General features: G+C 43.4%; 1 protein-coding gene across 7 annotated transcripts in view; it reads right to left on the reverse strand.

The window, feature by feature from the left end:
• The window catches only part of Helz (helicase with zinc finger), a 142,560-nt gene that overhangs the window by 108,284 nt on the left and 16,311 nt on the right, over positions 1-17,965 (reverse strand). For all 7 annotated transcript variants that reach the window (XM_038326182.1, XM_038326185.1, XM_038326181.1 and 4 more), the window contains 2 exons: positions 6,567-6,794; positions 4,134-4,170 (listed from right to left, as the gene is read on the reverse strand). In XM_038326182.1, coding sequence (XP_038182110.1) covers positions 4,134-4,170; positions 6,567-6,776 — 247 coding nt within the window. In that variant the 5' untranslated portion in view covers positions 6,777-6,794. The remainder of the gene's footprint in view (positions 1-4,133; positions 4,171-6,566; positions 6,795-17,965) is intronic.

A 17,965-nucleotide genomic window follows, 5' to 3' on the forward strand; every position in this document is an offset into this window, starting at 1 on the left:
TAGGAATTAAAATTGAAGGTCACTGTCACATGTTGGTTGCAGTAACTGTTGGCATGGTAATCAATACAATGTAATGTATCAAATTCAAAGTACTTTGGCTAATTGTTCATTTTTAAAATGACACACACGGGCGGTGGTGGCGCACGCCTTTAATCCCAGCACTCGGGAGGCAGAGGCAGGCGGATCTCTGAGTTCGAGGCCAGCCTGGTCTACAAGAGCTAGCTCCAGGACAGGCTCTAGAAACTACAGGGAGGCCGGGCGGTGGTGGCGCACGCCTTTAATCCCAGCCCTCGGGAGGCAGAGGCAGGCGGATCTCTGAGTTCGAGGCCAGCCTGGTCTACAAGAGCTAGTTCCAGTACAGGCTCTAGAAACTACAGGGAAACCCTGTCTCGAAAAACAAAAAAAAAAAAAAAAAAAAAAAAAGAAAAGAAACTACAGGGAAACCCTGCCTCGAAAAACAAAAATAAATAAATAAATAAAAATAAAAAAATTAAAATGACACACACATATACACACAAGTTATCAAAATCAAAATGCAAACTGGTCCACCAATAGAAGAATGAGCATCACACTATGTAAAGGCAAACAGAAAGGCATTGATAAAAGGCACTTCCGTTGGAGCTCTCCAGGCCTAGCCTCAGAGCATCTCGGTGTAACTATGTAGGGTAACAGGTTAACAAGAACCCAGCAAGAAATTCCTCCTGCTTGTTAGTTACCTGACTGTCTAGCCATATTTACTTATCTTACACAACAATAACAATAACATTACTGAGAATTGTATATATATAGTCAGAATTCCACTCTCCAAATTCCAGGCTCCAAAGCTACAGAAAAACACTGTCTCAGAAAAAAAAAACAAAAAAAAAAAAAACAAAAAAAGAATTCCACAGTACATGAGTAATCTTAGCCAATATTTTCTAATATCTATAAAATTATCAACTTTGTAAAGGTAGGGTTTTTGGGGTTTTTTTTGTTTTGTTTTGTTTTTTTGGGTTTTTGAGACAGGGTTTCCCTGTAGTTTCTAGAGCCTGTCCTGGAACTAGCTCTTGTAGACCAGGCTGGCCTTGAACTCAGAGATCCGCCTGCCTCTGCCTCCCGAGTGCTGGGATTAAAGGCGTGTGCCACCACCGACCGGCCTGTGAAGGTGTTTTTATACAAATTTTATAAATAGGGTCTAGGAAGATGGCTCAGTGGGTAAGGTGTTTGCTACACAAGCATGAGGACCTGAGTTTAGATCCCCAACACACATGTAAAAGCTGGGCACAGCAGTGCACGTCTGTAACCCCAATGCTAGGGGAGACAGGGAAATGCAGGCAGGTGGATTTGGGGGACCTGCTGGCCACCAGCCTTGCCAATCAATGAGTTCCAGGTTTAATAAAACACCATGTCCCCAAAAGAAGAAAAGCTGGAGAAAAACAGAGAAGACATCGAACGTCAACCTCTTGCCTCTGTGCACATGCTCACACAAAAAGACCGCTTCCACTGCATGCCTTTAAATCTAGCCTCAGGAGGCAGAGGCAGGCAGATCTCTGAGGTCAAGGCCAGCTTGGTGTGCAAAGGGAGTTCCAGGACAGCCAGGGCTACACAGAGAAACCCTATCTCAGAGGAAAAAACCAAAACAAAAGGGCTACTTCCAAGTTGTTTCATGTCACCTAAAAAGAGTAGAGAACACAGAGACTATAATTAATGAAGCCCTACCTCCCTGAAAGCTAACCTCTTCTCACTTTACACACAGCATGGCAGTCAACAACAGTGTGGACAATTTTCTCCTTCGTTGTAATATTTACTTGGGACAGGGTCCCAGAAATGAAATCAGAGGATCCAAGGTCAGAACGAATCTCAACCTGCACTCTCTCTGGCTACTGACACCAAAGCGCACACACACCATGTGTCATGCCAACTTCATCTTCCCAACGGCTAAACTTTTATTAATTAACAAAAGTTTTTAATCTGGGCTTTATTTGCCTGTTTGTTTGGAGAAAGGGTCTCACTATGTAGCTCTGGCTAGCCTGAAACTCAGAGGCCTGCCTCTGCCTCCTGAGTGCTGGGACTAAAGGTGTGCACCACTAGCCTGGCTATTGAATTCATCTCTTTTAACAGAAAAATGAAAATTTCCCCTCCTCAATGTTTACTTTTCTATGACTTCCCACAAGTCATGTAATCTTCTGGGTTCTTTGCACATTTCTCAAATGGGAAGACTGTATTTTAACTTCCCAAGAACTCAGGAAAAACAAAATTAAATATATGGAACTATTTCTTACACATGAGATGAGTGGGGAAAGTTTTAAAACTGCTGGTTTTTGGCATGATGAAAATACAGGAAACATTTGCACATTTTGCAGAGGGTAAGTACATTTCAAACTATAAGTTGATGGTGTCTATAAAAATCACAAGTTCAGGGTTGAGGAGACGGCTCAGTGGTTAAGAGCAATGGCTGCTCTTCCAGAAGATCTGCTTTCAGTTTCTTGCAACTACACAGCAGTTCACAACTATCTGTAACTCCAGTTCCAGGAGACCAGACACCCTCACACAGACAAAATGTCAATGCACATAAAATAAAAATAAATTAAAACTAAAAAACAAAATCACAAGTTCCCATAATCCTTAACCCAGGAAGCCAATTCTCATGGCATGAAAGAAAGGCAACAATTAGCAAGAATGTCTATTATCAGGTAGATTATACTGACAAAGAATGAATCAGAACCTGCTGGAGCCTCATCAATTCGGGAAATAACTTGACTGTGTCGTCCACACAAGGGATACCTGTCATGCTATGGTGGCAGAAAAGCAACTTTATGACAAGTATGTTCAAATTCTTTCTTGTTTGCTTTTAGGATTTTATACTTTTATTTTATGTATATTAAGTATTTTGCCTACATGTACATATGTACACCATATTTGTGCCTGGTGGTCACAGAGGTCAGAGGAAGTGTTGGATCCCCTAGGACAAGAGCTACAGAAGTTAGTGAGCCACCGTGTGGGTGCTGGGAGTCAAACCTGGATCTTCTGCAAAAAAACAACAAGCGTTCTCTTACCCGCTAAGCCATTTCACAAGCCCCCTTTAAAATTATTTGTTAAAGGAAAAAATAAACAATTTATATATGATAAGCATCTGTGTTTCTCAGTGTAGTAAAAGGTTAGTCTACCAGCCCACCACTTCTCCAGGAGAGAAAAAAAGAGCCCGTCACATTCCTCTACATTATCTACCATTATATCTGCAGTCTGTCTTTTAGAACTGTTCAAAGATGACAAGGATATCTCTAATTCTAATTTAAATCCTAAGCCACTACAGCTCCATTGCAGGTTCACAGAAAGGTCACTGGTCATTAATAAGTAATGTCTAAAGTGTGGTCCATGTACAAGAGTATGTAGCATGGTTTGGTAACATGTAAAATAAAAATACTTAATTCTTTTTTAACATTCTGACAAAAAGGAGTGAGGAAGCAAAAACTAAAAATTAGCATGTCAAACAACTCAGCCTCAAGCCCCAGTTATGGAAAAATGAAACATAATTTATATTATCCAGGCCACTGAGCTGTGCAAAATAGCCCAGCAAGAGGGCGTGGGAAGGCACCCTGACCCTCCACCCACAGGCTCTTTCTACTGAGATGCAGCAAGGGCCAAGAAAGGGATTTCTACAACATGAACACTCAGAGAATGTGGATCTTACTGGTCTCAACTTCCGGCCACAAGAAAACAGGAAGGAGCATTTCAGAGCACTACAGCTGACTCCTAAGAACACTCTGACTTGTTTTTTTAAAAAAAGACAGATATTTTCAACATTCAAAACTTGACAATTTAATCAACATGTGCTGCACTTCTTAAGCATGGCATTTATAGACTATATCTATTTATCCAGACTTTTAAAAGGCTCACTGTCAATGCTCCTTGAGGGAGGGAGGGTGAAGGGGCATATGCGGACAAGAATGCCAACACTCACGCCCACACGCTCACCTGGTATGCCTGTCACAGCAGGAAAGACATCAACCCAATCTGTCACTAGGCACCACAGTAAGATAGGATTGTTAACATTATAATTGCTTTTGAAATTGGTAAATGAAAATTTTTTAAAAATTCAATTAAATAATTTTAAAAATCATCAGATCAGAAAAGGGCCCGTCTTTTACACATACCATGCCTACAATCTTCATCAGCTTGCCCGTAGTTTTTCTACAAAAAGAAAAGGAAAGATACAAGGTAAAATGGCATACTTGAAAGGCTATGATTAAAACCGTCAGCACAGAGCTCAGCTGCCTTTGAGAAGTCACGAATACTATCAGTCTACCACGTACAGGGAGAGCACACTCCCAACATCTCTGGGGGTTACCTCCTCCACACAAGAACCAAGCACCCACTGCACTCCCCTCCAACCACTCTGACAGCCGGCTCACTTCAGCACCTTAGCCTGCCACAACCTCCTCCTGCAGCACCTCCTCCTCGCCAATGGCTTGACTAGGGTTCCCGTTGCCACAGCCATGTCGTCCTCCTACCCAGCACCCTCCTCACACCTGTTCCCAGAGACACTATCCCTTTCTAAAGCCAACCTTGAAGACACCACCCCCCAAGCTTCTATGCTCCCACACCTTTTGACAGTTTCCTTTCCAATGATTCTTTCCTAAACAAACATGCTGTTATTTTTCCCAACTTAAAAAACATTCTGACTGAGTCAGGGATGGTGGTGCACACCTTTAGTCCCAGCACTCACAAGGCAGAGGCCAGTGAAGTCTACAGTCCCAAGGTGTGTAGGGCTATACACAAAGAAACCCTGTCTGGGGGTGGGGGTGGGGAGGTTGTGACTTTGCTTCTTCCACTGGCTCCTTTTTATCTTTGCTGCCTCCTTGTGGTAGAACTTCTCACAGAGTAGGCTCTGCACACTTGTAAACCCTCATCCAAGAGGCAGAAGCAGGAGCATCACAAGTTGGAGGCCAGCCTGCTCCACACAGGGTAGCTCAGGCCAGCCCGGGCTACACAGTGGGCTGTCCGAAGGAATAAAAACATAGGAAGAATTTCTCCCCAATTCTCCCATGTTCTCTTTAAGTCAGGCACCATCCACTGATCTAAGGAACCTACTCACATAACGGCCACCAGTGATCTCCACTACATCCAGATGAGCCACAGTTCACTGACTTGTGCCATTTATTAGACACACTGATATCTCATTCTCTCTACCTAGCTGCACAGACTATGACTCTCACCTTTCCCTTCTACTCCCAGCTATTCCTCAGATGCTCTGTGTGTTCCTTTTCCACACCCTCTTGACACCATCATCCCAGGTCCTTAGTCCCTTCCCTGGTGACCTGCACCAAACCCTGGATGCACTCTAACATGGTACCCCATAATCTCTTTAATCCCTCTCTCGCACAGTCCACTCTTGCACTCTCTTCATCTCCAGCCAGATGATTAGATGACACCTCAAACTCACAAGGCCCAAAACTAAGCTCATAAATCTGCTCCCTACATACGACCTTGTCATCCCAGATGAAGGAAACCCCATTTTTCTAAGGGCTCAGTCAAAAGAAGTCAGGGTAAATGACATGACACACCTCCCAAATTCCCTGCACTCAGAGTTCCAGGGTATCTGCTCCTGCTTTGGGCTTCTACACAGCATAGGCTGCATCGCTGTCTATACAAACTAACACTGAGTCTATTGTCTTTTCTTTTTTTGAGACAGGGTCTCTCTATACAGCCTAGCTGTCCTGGAACTCCCTCTGAAGAGCAGGTGGTCTTAAGCTGGCGGCGATCCTCCTGCCTCTGCCTAGGGCTGAGAGTGAAGGTGTGCCACCATCCATCCCTACCACTCTACTAATCTCTTCTGACACAGCCTACTTCCTGCTGAACCACATCCCATCACTGCTCCCCAGCTCACTTTGAGAGGCTCAGAAAGCCCCACAAGACCCCACTAAGCCGGGCGGTGGTGGCGCACGCCTTTAATCCCAGCACTCGGGAGGCAGAGGCAGGCGGATCTCTGTGAGTTCGAGGGCAGCCTGGTCTACTAAAGCTAGCTCTAGGACAGGCTCCAAAGCTACCAAGAAACCCTGTCTCGAAAAACAAAAACAAACAAACAAACAAAAAAATACCCCACTAACCCTAGCCTTTTCCCTCTCACCTTCAAGCATCCTACCCCAGTCACACTGGCCAGCTAGTACTCAAATTCAGCTGGGATTCTGTCCCAGGGACCCTTTCCTCCAGATTTCCACACGGCTCACCCATCACCTCGACCAGCCTGGGTAACCCCATCTTCAGCACTGCTGCTCCCTGGCTCCCGAGCATTGCTCCTTTCAGCATGCTGTCCCTTGTGTGGCCACTGTTTCTATCTAGGCCTCTGCAAGACACTAAGAGGATGAAGGGCTCTCTCTATCAGATAGCATGTACTCAATAAACATGTGTTAAATGAGTGAGCACCATAATACAATTTTAAAAACAGTTGTTTGCCATTGGGACTATCCAGCAGTCACCAGGTACTCTTTTATCTGTTCAGGCCCAAATCAGCTGTGTGTACAGGAGCGGCCAACATGTGGTCTGCACTGGTACATAACAGCTCTCCATAGTATACCAACAGCACTCACCAGTTGCAAGAATGAGGCAATTCTATAAAGAAGACTCTCAATTTTGATGTGCTCTATCTCCAGGGGACATGGCCCTGCAAAGTCTGCCATGGAGTACTGGCCAAGAGAAAGCAGGGCCTCTGTGCAGTGCTGGAGGGCCATGTCATAGTCCTGCCTCTTCAGTGACTCACACGCTTCTTCACATGACTTCTCGGCTCTTCTGTCTTCCATGACTCAGGGACAAAAATCCTAAACATGAGAAAAGAATGGGTGTGACTTAAAGACTTAGTAAAGAGCTGGAGAGATGGCTCAACAATTAAGAGTATTTGCTGCTCTTGCAGAGGACCCAAACTCAAGGCCTAGGTTCAGCTCCTGGGCAACTCACAGCTAACTGTAATACCAGCTCCAGGGGATCTGATGACACCTTTGGGTACCTGTATGCATATAATGAACATACACACATTGTACACACATATCCAAAAGAAAAGGTTTTAAATAATAAAAGATCTTTAGATTATTTGTTTAAAAGAAGGCAGCTGGGCAGTGCTGGTGCTCACCTTTAATACCAGCACTGCGGAGGCAGAGGTAGGTGGATCTCTGTGAGTTCAAGGCCAGCCTGGTCCACAGAGTGAGTTCCAGGACACCGAGGGCTGTTACACAGAGAAACCCTGTCTCGAACCCACCCCTCCCCAAAAGGAATGAAAGCAAAGACTTAGTAATTATAAACTCTAGTCACATTCCCATCCCCACCAGCTGAAGGCAGAGAGGAATGAGTACCTCCTTTAGCGAGCCTCCGCTGCGGACAGTGTAAAATCTAAAATGTATGTTTTATGGCGTATTTACTAAGCTCCAGGCTGGAATACCCAGCAAAGGCAGTCAGGATCAAACCCTTTGTAAGTGAAACATATGAATGTCTAAGTACAAATAAAAAGAAGATTCCACTTGTGTGACCAAGGGAGCAGAAATGCTTCCTACGTAAACCTTCAAGGAACAGCCTCTCGAGTCTTACACTTCTACAGTTGCAGAAAATCAAAGTCCATAAACCATAGGATCTTTTCACACCCTTAAAAAAACTAGCCAAAGTTCAAGCTGGGCATTACTTTAACTCAGCCGACATTTCTAGAGGTCCAGGCCCTAGGCTAACAGCTTCAAACACAGAAGTGGAGCGTGAGATCACCACTTTCCAGGATCTCAGATTAGCAGGAGTCAAGTGCCCAAATTAACAAAGATCAGAAAGACTCATTCCATCTGAGGCCTGAGCTGGCTCAGGAGGTGAACAAGAAGTTCACTATACACATGATGGCAGGAGCACACTCCAGCTTTGCAGAGACAAAGGCTCAGCTGAACTAGAGGGCTCAGAGGGTAAGGTGCTTGCCACCCAACCTGGTGACCTGTCAATCCCTGACAACCACGAGGTAGAAAGAACGACCAACCAACCCCCACAAATTTTCCTCTGACCTCTACATATGCACCCACAAAAACAAATAGATGTAATTTTTTTTACATTTACAAAGGAAGTATTCAGTTGAACTCAGCGAGAGGAAATAATCCACACATTAAACTCAAGGTGCCAAGAAGAGGCAGGAGGATCAAACACCATGAGACCGCGAGAAATGAGGGCTCTCCTCACCAGCAACAGCACATGAAGGACAGGTTGTAAACAAAGTCAGAACCTACGGAAGACTCAATGGCAGAGCCCCTGGCTAGCATGTACAGGGTTCTGAATTTGATTCCCAGGACCAGGAAAAAGGAAAGAAGAAAAGAATTATCTGTCAACTACCAATCCTATGAAGAAATGTTTAACAGAAAAGATGGCAAGCACTGACCACTGAGAGTGCACAGGAGCCTAGAGCCAACGAGGTAGCTCAGTGGAGAATCCTGACAGCCGGAGGTTTCGTGGACTGAACAACTCCTGGATCCTTAACCTTTTCATGGGAGACAACAATTGTTGCATTATTTGGACAACATCCTGTAAATCCTCTAATAAGTCCATATATATTTTCATTCTATCAGTTCTGTTCCTTTAGAGAACCCTAACTAATACACAGTTATTTAAAAAAAAAAAGGGAAAGAAAGAGAGAAACTGCTAAAACAAATCAAGAAAGAGACAATAAGTGGACCAACAGATGGGCTCAGTCAGTAAAAGTGCTTGCCCAATAACTTGTTTAACCCATGTATCCCACAGTGAAAGGAGAGAAACAATTCCCAAAAGTTGTCATCTGACCCTCACATGTGTACCATGGCATGTGCTCATACTAATATACACAGATAATACATACATGTAATAATAATAAGTGAAACAGCAAAATTCAAACATGCTTTTTCCAATTCCATCACTCAGTAAACAGAAACCTGACAGAGATGACCTAACTGTAAGAAGTGCCAGTCATGGGGCTAGAGAGATGGCTCAGCAGTTAACGTCACTGGCTGTTATTCCAGAGGACCTGGGTTCAATTCCCAGCACCCACATGGCAGCTCACAACTGTTTGTAACTTCAGTTCCATAGGATCTGGCATCCTCACACACAGGCAAACATGCAGACAAAACACCAAAGCACATAAAATAGAAATTATAAATTATTTTAAAAAAATAAGTGATAGCCACAATATTGCTTCAAGGTAGCTCCTGCCAACATCACTTGCTCAATTCTCCTAGCCTTTCTTCTGCTCTGTAAACCTTCCACACTCCCTGTTGGTCTTATGGAGTTTATCTGTCCAACCACCTCCTTTCCATACAGAAATGCTCTTGGCTGGCATCCTCAGCTCCAATCTTGACAATCTGCCCTCAATAAATTGCTCTGTAGTCATCAACTGCAGTGCAGAATGAGAAGCATCAGAAGTAGACACAGCCCTTCAACTTCTAAACTAACAGTACTGTAGAAGATACAGCACTGAAAGAACAGGATAAGAAGAATCTAAAAGGAGCATCATCATCAGTATTTGTCAGAATCTAAATCTAAAAGGAGCATCATCAGTATTTGTCAGAATCTATCAAAGGAGTAGAGGAGGTACACTATCATCTCCAATTTCTTCAATTTAGAATTTGCAAGTCTCTCTCTCTCTCTCTCTCTCTCTCTCTCTCTCTCTCTCTCTCTCTCTCTCTCTCTCTCTGTGTGTGTGTGTGTGTGTGTGTGTGTGTGTGTGTGTGTGTGTATAAATGTGTAAAAAGGCTAGAGGTCAACATCAGGTATCTTCCTCAATTCTCTCAAACCTTTTAGAAACAGGGTCTCACTATGTAGCCCTAATGGACCACAGATTCACTCTGTAGACCATATTGGCCTCAAACTCACTGAGATCCTTCTGCCTTTGTCATCATCATAATCATCATCATCATCATTATTTGCTTATGGGAGTTTATCCTGGTGCCCACAAAGGCCAAAAGAGGGTGTCTGAGCCCCGAGGACTAGAGTTACAGACAGTTCTGAGTCACTGTGTGGGTGCTAGGGACCAAACCAAGATCCACTGGGAGAACAGCTAGTACCTATAACCATCACTCCAGTCCCTGCCTCTGCCTCTTGATGAAAAGCATGCCCCACAGACAGCCTGGTGCCATATGCCTTTAATCCCAGCACTCAAGAGGCAAAACCAGGTGGATTTCTGTGATCTCGCTGAGTTCAAGGCCAGTCTGATGTGCAGGGAGTGAGGGGTGGCCCAGGCGGTGGTGGCCGCACAACTTTAACCCCAGCACTGGAGAAGCAGAGACAGGCAGATCTCTGAGTACAAGGCTTGCCTGGTCTACCAAGTGAGTTCCAGGACAGCCAATGCTAAACAAAGAAAAGCAACCCTGTCTGGAAAACAAAACAAAACAAAATGTGCGTCACTGCATCCATTTTTCCACAGTTTTTGTTTTGGTTTGGTTTTTTGGAGATAGGGATTCTTACTGAATCTGGAGTTTATCATTTGCAAAATTAGGCTGCTGGCCAAAACCTCCAAGGATCTGCCTGCCTCTGTCTCCAACACTGGGTTATAAGCACACACTGCCACACTTGGCTTTTCCTCAGTCCCTCCTGCTGCTGAGCATCTCCCCAGCTCCTGGGATTTTTAACTAAAAACAAAGCATGGTTTTAATTGTTTATACTCAGCATGCTGGGCGTTAACACTTCTTGATGTTGTCATGTTTTCAAGACAAGATTTCTGTCCTGGAACTTGATCTATAGACCAAGTTAGCCTTGAACTTGCAGAGATCCACCTGCCTCTACCTCCCAAATGCTAAAATTAAAGTGAAATGCCACCACCACAACTTTTTTTTTCTTTTTTTATAAATTAAATCTTATTTCTAACATAAAAAATAAAGACTGTGAGGCTGGAAAGATGATTCAGAGGTTAAGAGTACTGAATGCTCTTCCAGAGGAAACTGATTCAAACCCCAGCACCCGCATGCAGTTCACAATTATCTAAAAGTACGAGATCTGACACTCTCACACAGACATACCCACAAACAAAACACCAATGCATATAAAATAAAATAAACAAAAAAGGAAGGCAGAGGCAAGTAGTTCTCTGTAAGTTCAATGTCAGCTTGGTCTACAAAGCATGTTTCACAACGGACAGGGCTACACAGAGAAGAAGGGAAAAAAAAACCTACTCCTTTCTGTATTGTTATACTGCCTCTGCCACTACACGTAAGAATAGCATTACAGGGGCAGGAGAAATGGGTCAGCAGTTAAGAGCACTTGCTGCTCTTTCAGAGGACCCAGGTTCAGTTCCCAGTTCTCAATGGTGGCTCACAACCATCTGTAGCTCTAGTTCCCAGGAATCCAATGCCCTCTCCTGACCTTCATGGACACCGCACACATGTGATATACATGTATATAGGCAAAACACCTAAAAATACACATAAAAAATTAAATCTTAAGCTGAATATGGTGGTACATACCTTTAATCCCAGCACTCAGGAGACAGAGGGAGGTGGATCTCGGGTATGGAAAGTTCTTCTGTATATGTGTTGCTTTTATTGGTTAATGAATAAAGCTGTTTTGGCCAGTGGCTTGGCAGAATAGAGCTAGGTGGGAAAATTAAGCTGAATGCTGGGAGAAAGAAGGCAGAGTCAGAGAAGCACACTTCCACGGGAGCCTGGCGGAACCTTGCCGATAGTCCACTACCTTGGTGATGCACAGATTAATGGAGATGGGTTAGTTTAGGATATAAGAGTTAGCTAGAAATATGCTTGAGCTATTGGCCAAACAGCATTGCAGATAATATGGTTTCTGTGTGATTATTTGGGGGCTGAGCAGCCAGGAATGAACTAACAGCCTCCCCCAACAGATCTCTGTGAGTTCAAGGCCAGCCTGGTCTACAGAGCAAGTTCCAAGACAACCAGAGCTGCAAAGACACCCTGTCTCAAGAAAAAAAAGAAAGAAAGAAAAAGGAAAAAGAGAATGGCATCCCAAGACAATCACTAATTTATGATGTGCACCAGAGTTGGTACCAGAGCTGGTTTGGGCTGGATAGTTCCATGCTGTAGAAAGCTGCCCTGTCTACAGCTGTCTGTTAGACAGCACCCCAGGCCTCCACCTACTAGACACACACCAGCAGCACATTCCAGACTTATAATAATGAAAAACATCTCTAGACAGTCACAAATGTCAAGAACTGACAGGTAAGTACACAGGTAACAGGAAAGGAAGGGTATGGCAGATCCAGCTACTAGGGAGACTGAGGCAAAAAAAGATCCCAAGTTCAAACCCTGCCTGGGCTAAGAGGCAAGTTCAAGGACAGCCTGGGCAATTTAATAAAATCCTGTCCCAAAATAAAGTAAATAAAAGGGGCCATCAAGACAGCTAAGATGTAAAGATGCTTGAGGCCAAGACTGACTTTGATCCTTGGGACCCACACGGTGAAAGGAGTTCCTGCAAGTTGTCTTTTAACCTAAATGAATGTAATTTATAAGTATTTTTAAATTTTTAAGGTATTTTTACCCAGAGCTGCACAGATAAACCCTGTCTAGGAAAAAAAGGACTTTTACATTTTACTTTAATTATGTACATGAGATCCATGTATACATATGAATGCAGGTACCCTTGGATCCCAGAGACTGGAGTTATAGGAGGTAGTAAGATGCCCAATGTGGGTTCTGGGAATTGAACTTGGGTCTTCTGTAAGAGCAGAAAAATGCTCTTAACCACCTATACATTTCTCAGCCCCAGTTTTTGGGTTTCTGAGACAGAGTCTGGCTTACAACTCAAGAGCCATCTCTCCAGTCCTTACTTGTTTTCTAGATTTATTTTATCTTTTTTCTGTGTCTGTGCATGAATTTAAATAAAAGTTTTAAGTAATAAAAGGGCTAGACTTACCCTCAGTGGTAGGTGTTTGCCATACCATTAATAAAGTCCTAGAATAAACCCCAAAACCACAGAAAAGAAAACAGACAAATCACAGATCCCAACTAGCGAATTGTCCACCAAGGCTCCCAGCCCATCCCTAGACAAATACTATACACAGAAGTAGCAATAAAGGCAAAACCAATATTGCTTAAGCTGAAATCTGTCCTCAGGAAAAAGCATAACTTGGTGATGCAAAACACAGAATGAGTCACAGGCCCCACATTAAAGCTCACTACCCTGCCACTCACTAGCCAGGTGGCCTGGAGCAAGTGACTTACCTGAGACCCTCAATTGCTTACCTGGAAATGAACAGATAATCAAACCTAGCACCTCCCTCCTACGGTCACTCTGTTAAGTGCTTAACATGATACTTGGTAGTGTTAATTTCCCTAAATTTGAAAATTTTTCTGCTTATGTAAAGTAGAAATCAATTCAGTGAGTTCAAGGCAACCATGGTTACGTAACAGAAAAACCTTGTCACAAAAAGACCAAAATAATAATACTAATAAGAAGATACTCAACATCCATCACAAAAATGAAAATTAAAGCTATGATTAAGTTATCAAACACATTTACTAGAATAGACAAGTTTAAAGGTTGGAAGGGGAGATAGACAGACACCTTGACAGCTAAGAGCACTTGCAGCTCTTCCAAAGGACCCAAGTTACGTTCACTGTGTACATATCAATCCTGGTTTCCAGCCCATACATATAATCTCGGCTCTACAGAAAGCTCAGACAGGAGGATCTCTGGAGCTTGTAGCTGCCAGCCCAGCCAGAAAAACACGAACCCCAGGTTTAGGACAGATTTTGCTTCTAAAGGACAGGCAGAGAGTGACAGCTCCTGTCACCTTCTTCTGGCCTCCACACGTGTGCACAGGCATACACATGCACATACTCACACACTGACATACATGTCTCAACAACACCCCTTGTTGTATCTGGATACCCCAAGACAATGAGAACCGTATTTACTCAGAAACCAACATAAAAACATTTCCAGATGCTCTATTCATATTAGCTAAAAAAGAAATGCAAACATCCTTCAGCACTGAGCGAGTGAACAAACTGCAGCACTCCCACTGTGAAACTACTTGACAGGGAAAAGAACAGCCTACAAGAGTGGGGGTGAAAGCAGTGGCTCATGGGTAAAGGTACCTGCCATTCAACTGGAAGATCTCAGTTAGATCCCCAGAGTCCACATGGTGGAAGCATATAACCCAAAAGTTATACTCTAACCTCCACATTCAGACAGGCACACACATGCCCACATGCACACAAGAGTATACACACACACACACACACACACACATACACACACCCAATAGATAGATAAATGAATTAATAATAAAAAAGCAGTAAGCAGTCATAAAGCTTGCATACTGTATGGTCACAATGACAATCCGGGGAAAACTATAAATGTTTATATTTATAAATGTTTACATTTACATAGGACAACATGAATGAGCCTGGGGGATGGCACTATGGTTGTTTTTTAAATAAAGGCTTTTTGTTTTGTTTTGTTTTGTTTTAGTGTGTTCAAATGACCACATGAATGCAGGCGCCCAGGAGGCCGGAGGCATCAGATCTTGTGGGAGCTGGAGTGATAGGTGGTTGAGTGGTGCCTGATGTAGGTAACGGGAATTGAACCCATGTCCTCTGCAAGAGCACCAAGTGGCCTTAACCACTGAGTCATTTCTCCATGCTCGATATTGTTCTTAATTCTGACTGTATACTGGTGCCTGGAGAAACCATATATACATGAAAATAATGAAACTATTCGCCAAAAGAGAGTCAATTTTACCAGGTAGTAGTGGTGCACATGTAATTCCAGCACTGGGGAGACAGAGACAGATTTTTTGAGTTCTAGATCAGCCTGGTATACATAGAGAGCTCCAGGACAGTCAGGGCCACACACACACAAAAACCCTATCTCAGAAGACAAAATAAAGAATTAAATTTAAACAAAATATTAATAATACCAACAAAATAGAAATAATAAAATAAGGATAAGTCTTAGTGTGATGATTGACATGCTTTTAGAAAATGGAAAAAATAGACAAAAAATGTGGGTTATTAATAAATAGAAAATGCTTGCATTTCCCTTACTCTTCTTTGGGTTGAAAAGCAAGAATGCAGCCCCAAAAGAACCATTTCCAAATAACCAACCATTGAAGGTCATCTGGCACAAAACGTAGGATGCTTTTGAAGAATGCCATCATAGCTAGACGGCTGGTCTGGGTCCAAAGTAAATACTGGGAAAAAAATAAAATCAGTGGTGTGCCAGTGTGGCAAAGCCTTGTCAGTATCGGACAACATGGAAGCATGGCTCTCCTCCATACACCTCTGTCTATGACAGAAACAAATTAGTAATCCACCTTCAAATCTAGTCATGAAATCTACTGTTTGTTCCCAAAGCCCTAGAACTTGCTGCTACATAGACCAGATTGGCCTCAAACTCACAGAAACCTGCCCGGCAAGATTAAAGCCATGTGCCACCATGCCCACCCTAATTTTATTTAGAAAATATCACTAGGTGTGGTGGCATACAGCACTCAGAAGGCTGAAACAAGAAGATGCTACAATTCCAGAACCAGTCTCCAAAAACAATACAAAATGGAACAGAGGCGAGAATGCTCAGTGAGTAAAATATTTGAAACACAAGCATGAGGACCTGAGTTCAATTCCCAGCAACCGCGTAAAAGTTGTGCATATTTATAATCCCAGCACTGGGAAGGTAGAGCTGGGAAGATCCTGGGACTTGCTTGCCAGACTCATCAATGAGCTCCAGAGCTGTGAGAGACTTTGTCTCAAAAAAAATAGAAATCGCCGGGCAGTGGTGGTGCACGCCTTTAATCCCAGCACTCGGGAGGCAGAGGCAGGCGGATCTCTGAGTTCGAGGCCAGCCTGGTCTACAAGAGCTAGCTCCAGGACAAGCTCTAGAAACTACAGGGAAACCCTGTCTCGAAAAACAAAAAAAAAAAAAAAAAAATAGAAATCAATTGAGGAGGACTGCACCCGTGTGTGCGCACACCACACATGCACACACCACACATGCACACATACACATAGATACAAATCCAACCAGTTGTATTCTTTACATTAATTTCTCTTGTCAGCCAGGACTGTTACACAGAGAGACCCTGTCTGAGAAAAACAAACAAAACAAAACACTGAGTATGATGACACACGCCTGCAATTCCAGCACTCAGAAGGTGGAGGCAGGAGGGTGAGAAATTCAAAGAAATTCTCAGGTAGTTTCAGAATTCAAAGCCAGCCTGGTTACATGAAATCCTGTCTCTAGCAGGGCTGATAAGGCAGCTCAGCAGGTAAAGGTACTTTGCTGCCAAACTTGATGACCTTAGTTCAATCTCCAGGACCCACATGGTGGATGGAAAGAGAGAACTAACTCCTGCCAAGTTGTCCTCTCACCTCCATGTGGATGCTGGGGCATGTACTTGTTCACATACATGTCTACATGCATGCACACTCACACATATATACATACACACATAATAAATGTAAAAAACTATTAATAACTGGACTCTAGCCATATTTTAAATTTTTAATTAATAGATTTAACCACATTAAATATTTTTAAGTTTCTTTACAAAACAAAGAATACAGATATTTTGAAGAACTACCAGAAAAAAGCTGAAATCCACATTTTCTTTTTCGAAACAGGATTTCTCTGTAGCTTTGAAGCCTGAACTCACTCTATAAAACCAGGCTGGCCTTGAACTCACAGAGATCCACCTCCTGAGTGCTGGGATTAAAGGCACCACTGCCTGGCTTGAAATCCACATTTAAGCTAACAGGTGCCTATAATTTGCGTAATGCATTATTTTGTCTGTGTGATTTCCAATGATCACAGAAAGAAATTTGGACTGACCCACATGACCTCCTGAGAGGCAGGGCATGGCAGACACAGCAGAAAGCATGAGGTCTGCCAAGACACAGATGGATCTGGGCTAGCATAGCCTGGAATTCACTACATGGTACAACTGTCATGCTTCCTCTGGAGAAAAACGAATCATCACCACCCCCCAGAGGGCACATGATTCCAAGACGCTCACCTATAATGCCCAAACTCATGACGTAGCACCTGGGTCACTCACTCTGGCCACCAGCCAATTTTCTCAGCACCACACACACAAACGCCAAGGGCAGTCGGATCCCAAGGACACTGTTACCCTGCCCAAAGCACTCTTCTCAACCTCTCTGTCCGACCTACATCCTGTGCTGCTTTCAATGGCCTCCTCAAACCAGCCTTCCTTGCTACAGAACTACTGGGCCTCCGACATCTTTACCTTGGATTATTTATCATGAACAATGCTTATCTGCCCAATACTACCATCTTATATAAACAGACATCACGTTTGCTGGCATTTTTATTCCCAGGACAACCACCACATTCACTAAAAGTATTCAGTAAGTACTTCAGATGAACTGTCCAAAGAAATGACTTAGAATTACTAAAATACCAGGATTCTAAGAACTGTCGTGTATGAATTTAGTTGTCATTGAATGCCAGCCAGACAAGGAACACAGTATTAGCTTCTAGATCATCTGTTTGGCCCAGACTGGAGTCTTTTATGGTTCTGTGGATACACAGGTAAAACATCCTGCAGAGCAAAATTTTATTTACTGTACTTACAATACAGCAGCCTTGCATTTTTCTCTAAAACGTAAGGCCACTGAGTACACACACATACACAGGGAGGGAGGGAGGAAGGGGAGAGGGAGGGAGGAAGGGGAGAGGGAGGGAGGGAGGGAGGGAGGGAAGGAAGGGAGGGAGAGAAGGAAGGAGGGAGGGAAGAAAGGAAGGAATAACCTTTAAGGGCCAATGAGCTAGCTAGGTGGATAAAGACACCTGCTGCCAAACCTGAGGACTTGAGTTCTACTCCTGGATCCACGTAGTGGAAGGAACACTGGTTCCCCTAAGTTCTCAGCAAACTGTCCACTGAAGTATCCACGCACACATGTTCACACACGTACTCACGCACAAACAATAATAACTATAAAAAAACAATAGTTTTAACTGCTAAACATAAAAGAAGCATTAGGAAACTAAGCTTCTGAGAGAAAACTAGAAGAAA

Source organism: Arvicola amphibius, chromosome 4, assembly GCF_903992535.2.
Source record: "Arvicola amphibius chromosome 4, mArvAmp1.2, whole genome shotgun sequence".
Classification (NCBI taxonomy): domain Eukaryota; kingdom Metazoa; phylum Chordata; class Mammalia; order Rodentia; family Cricetidae; genus Arvicola; species Arvicola amphibius.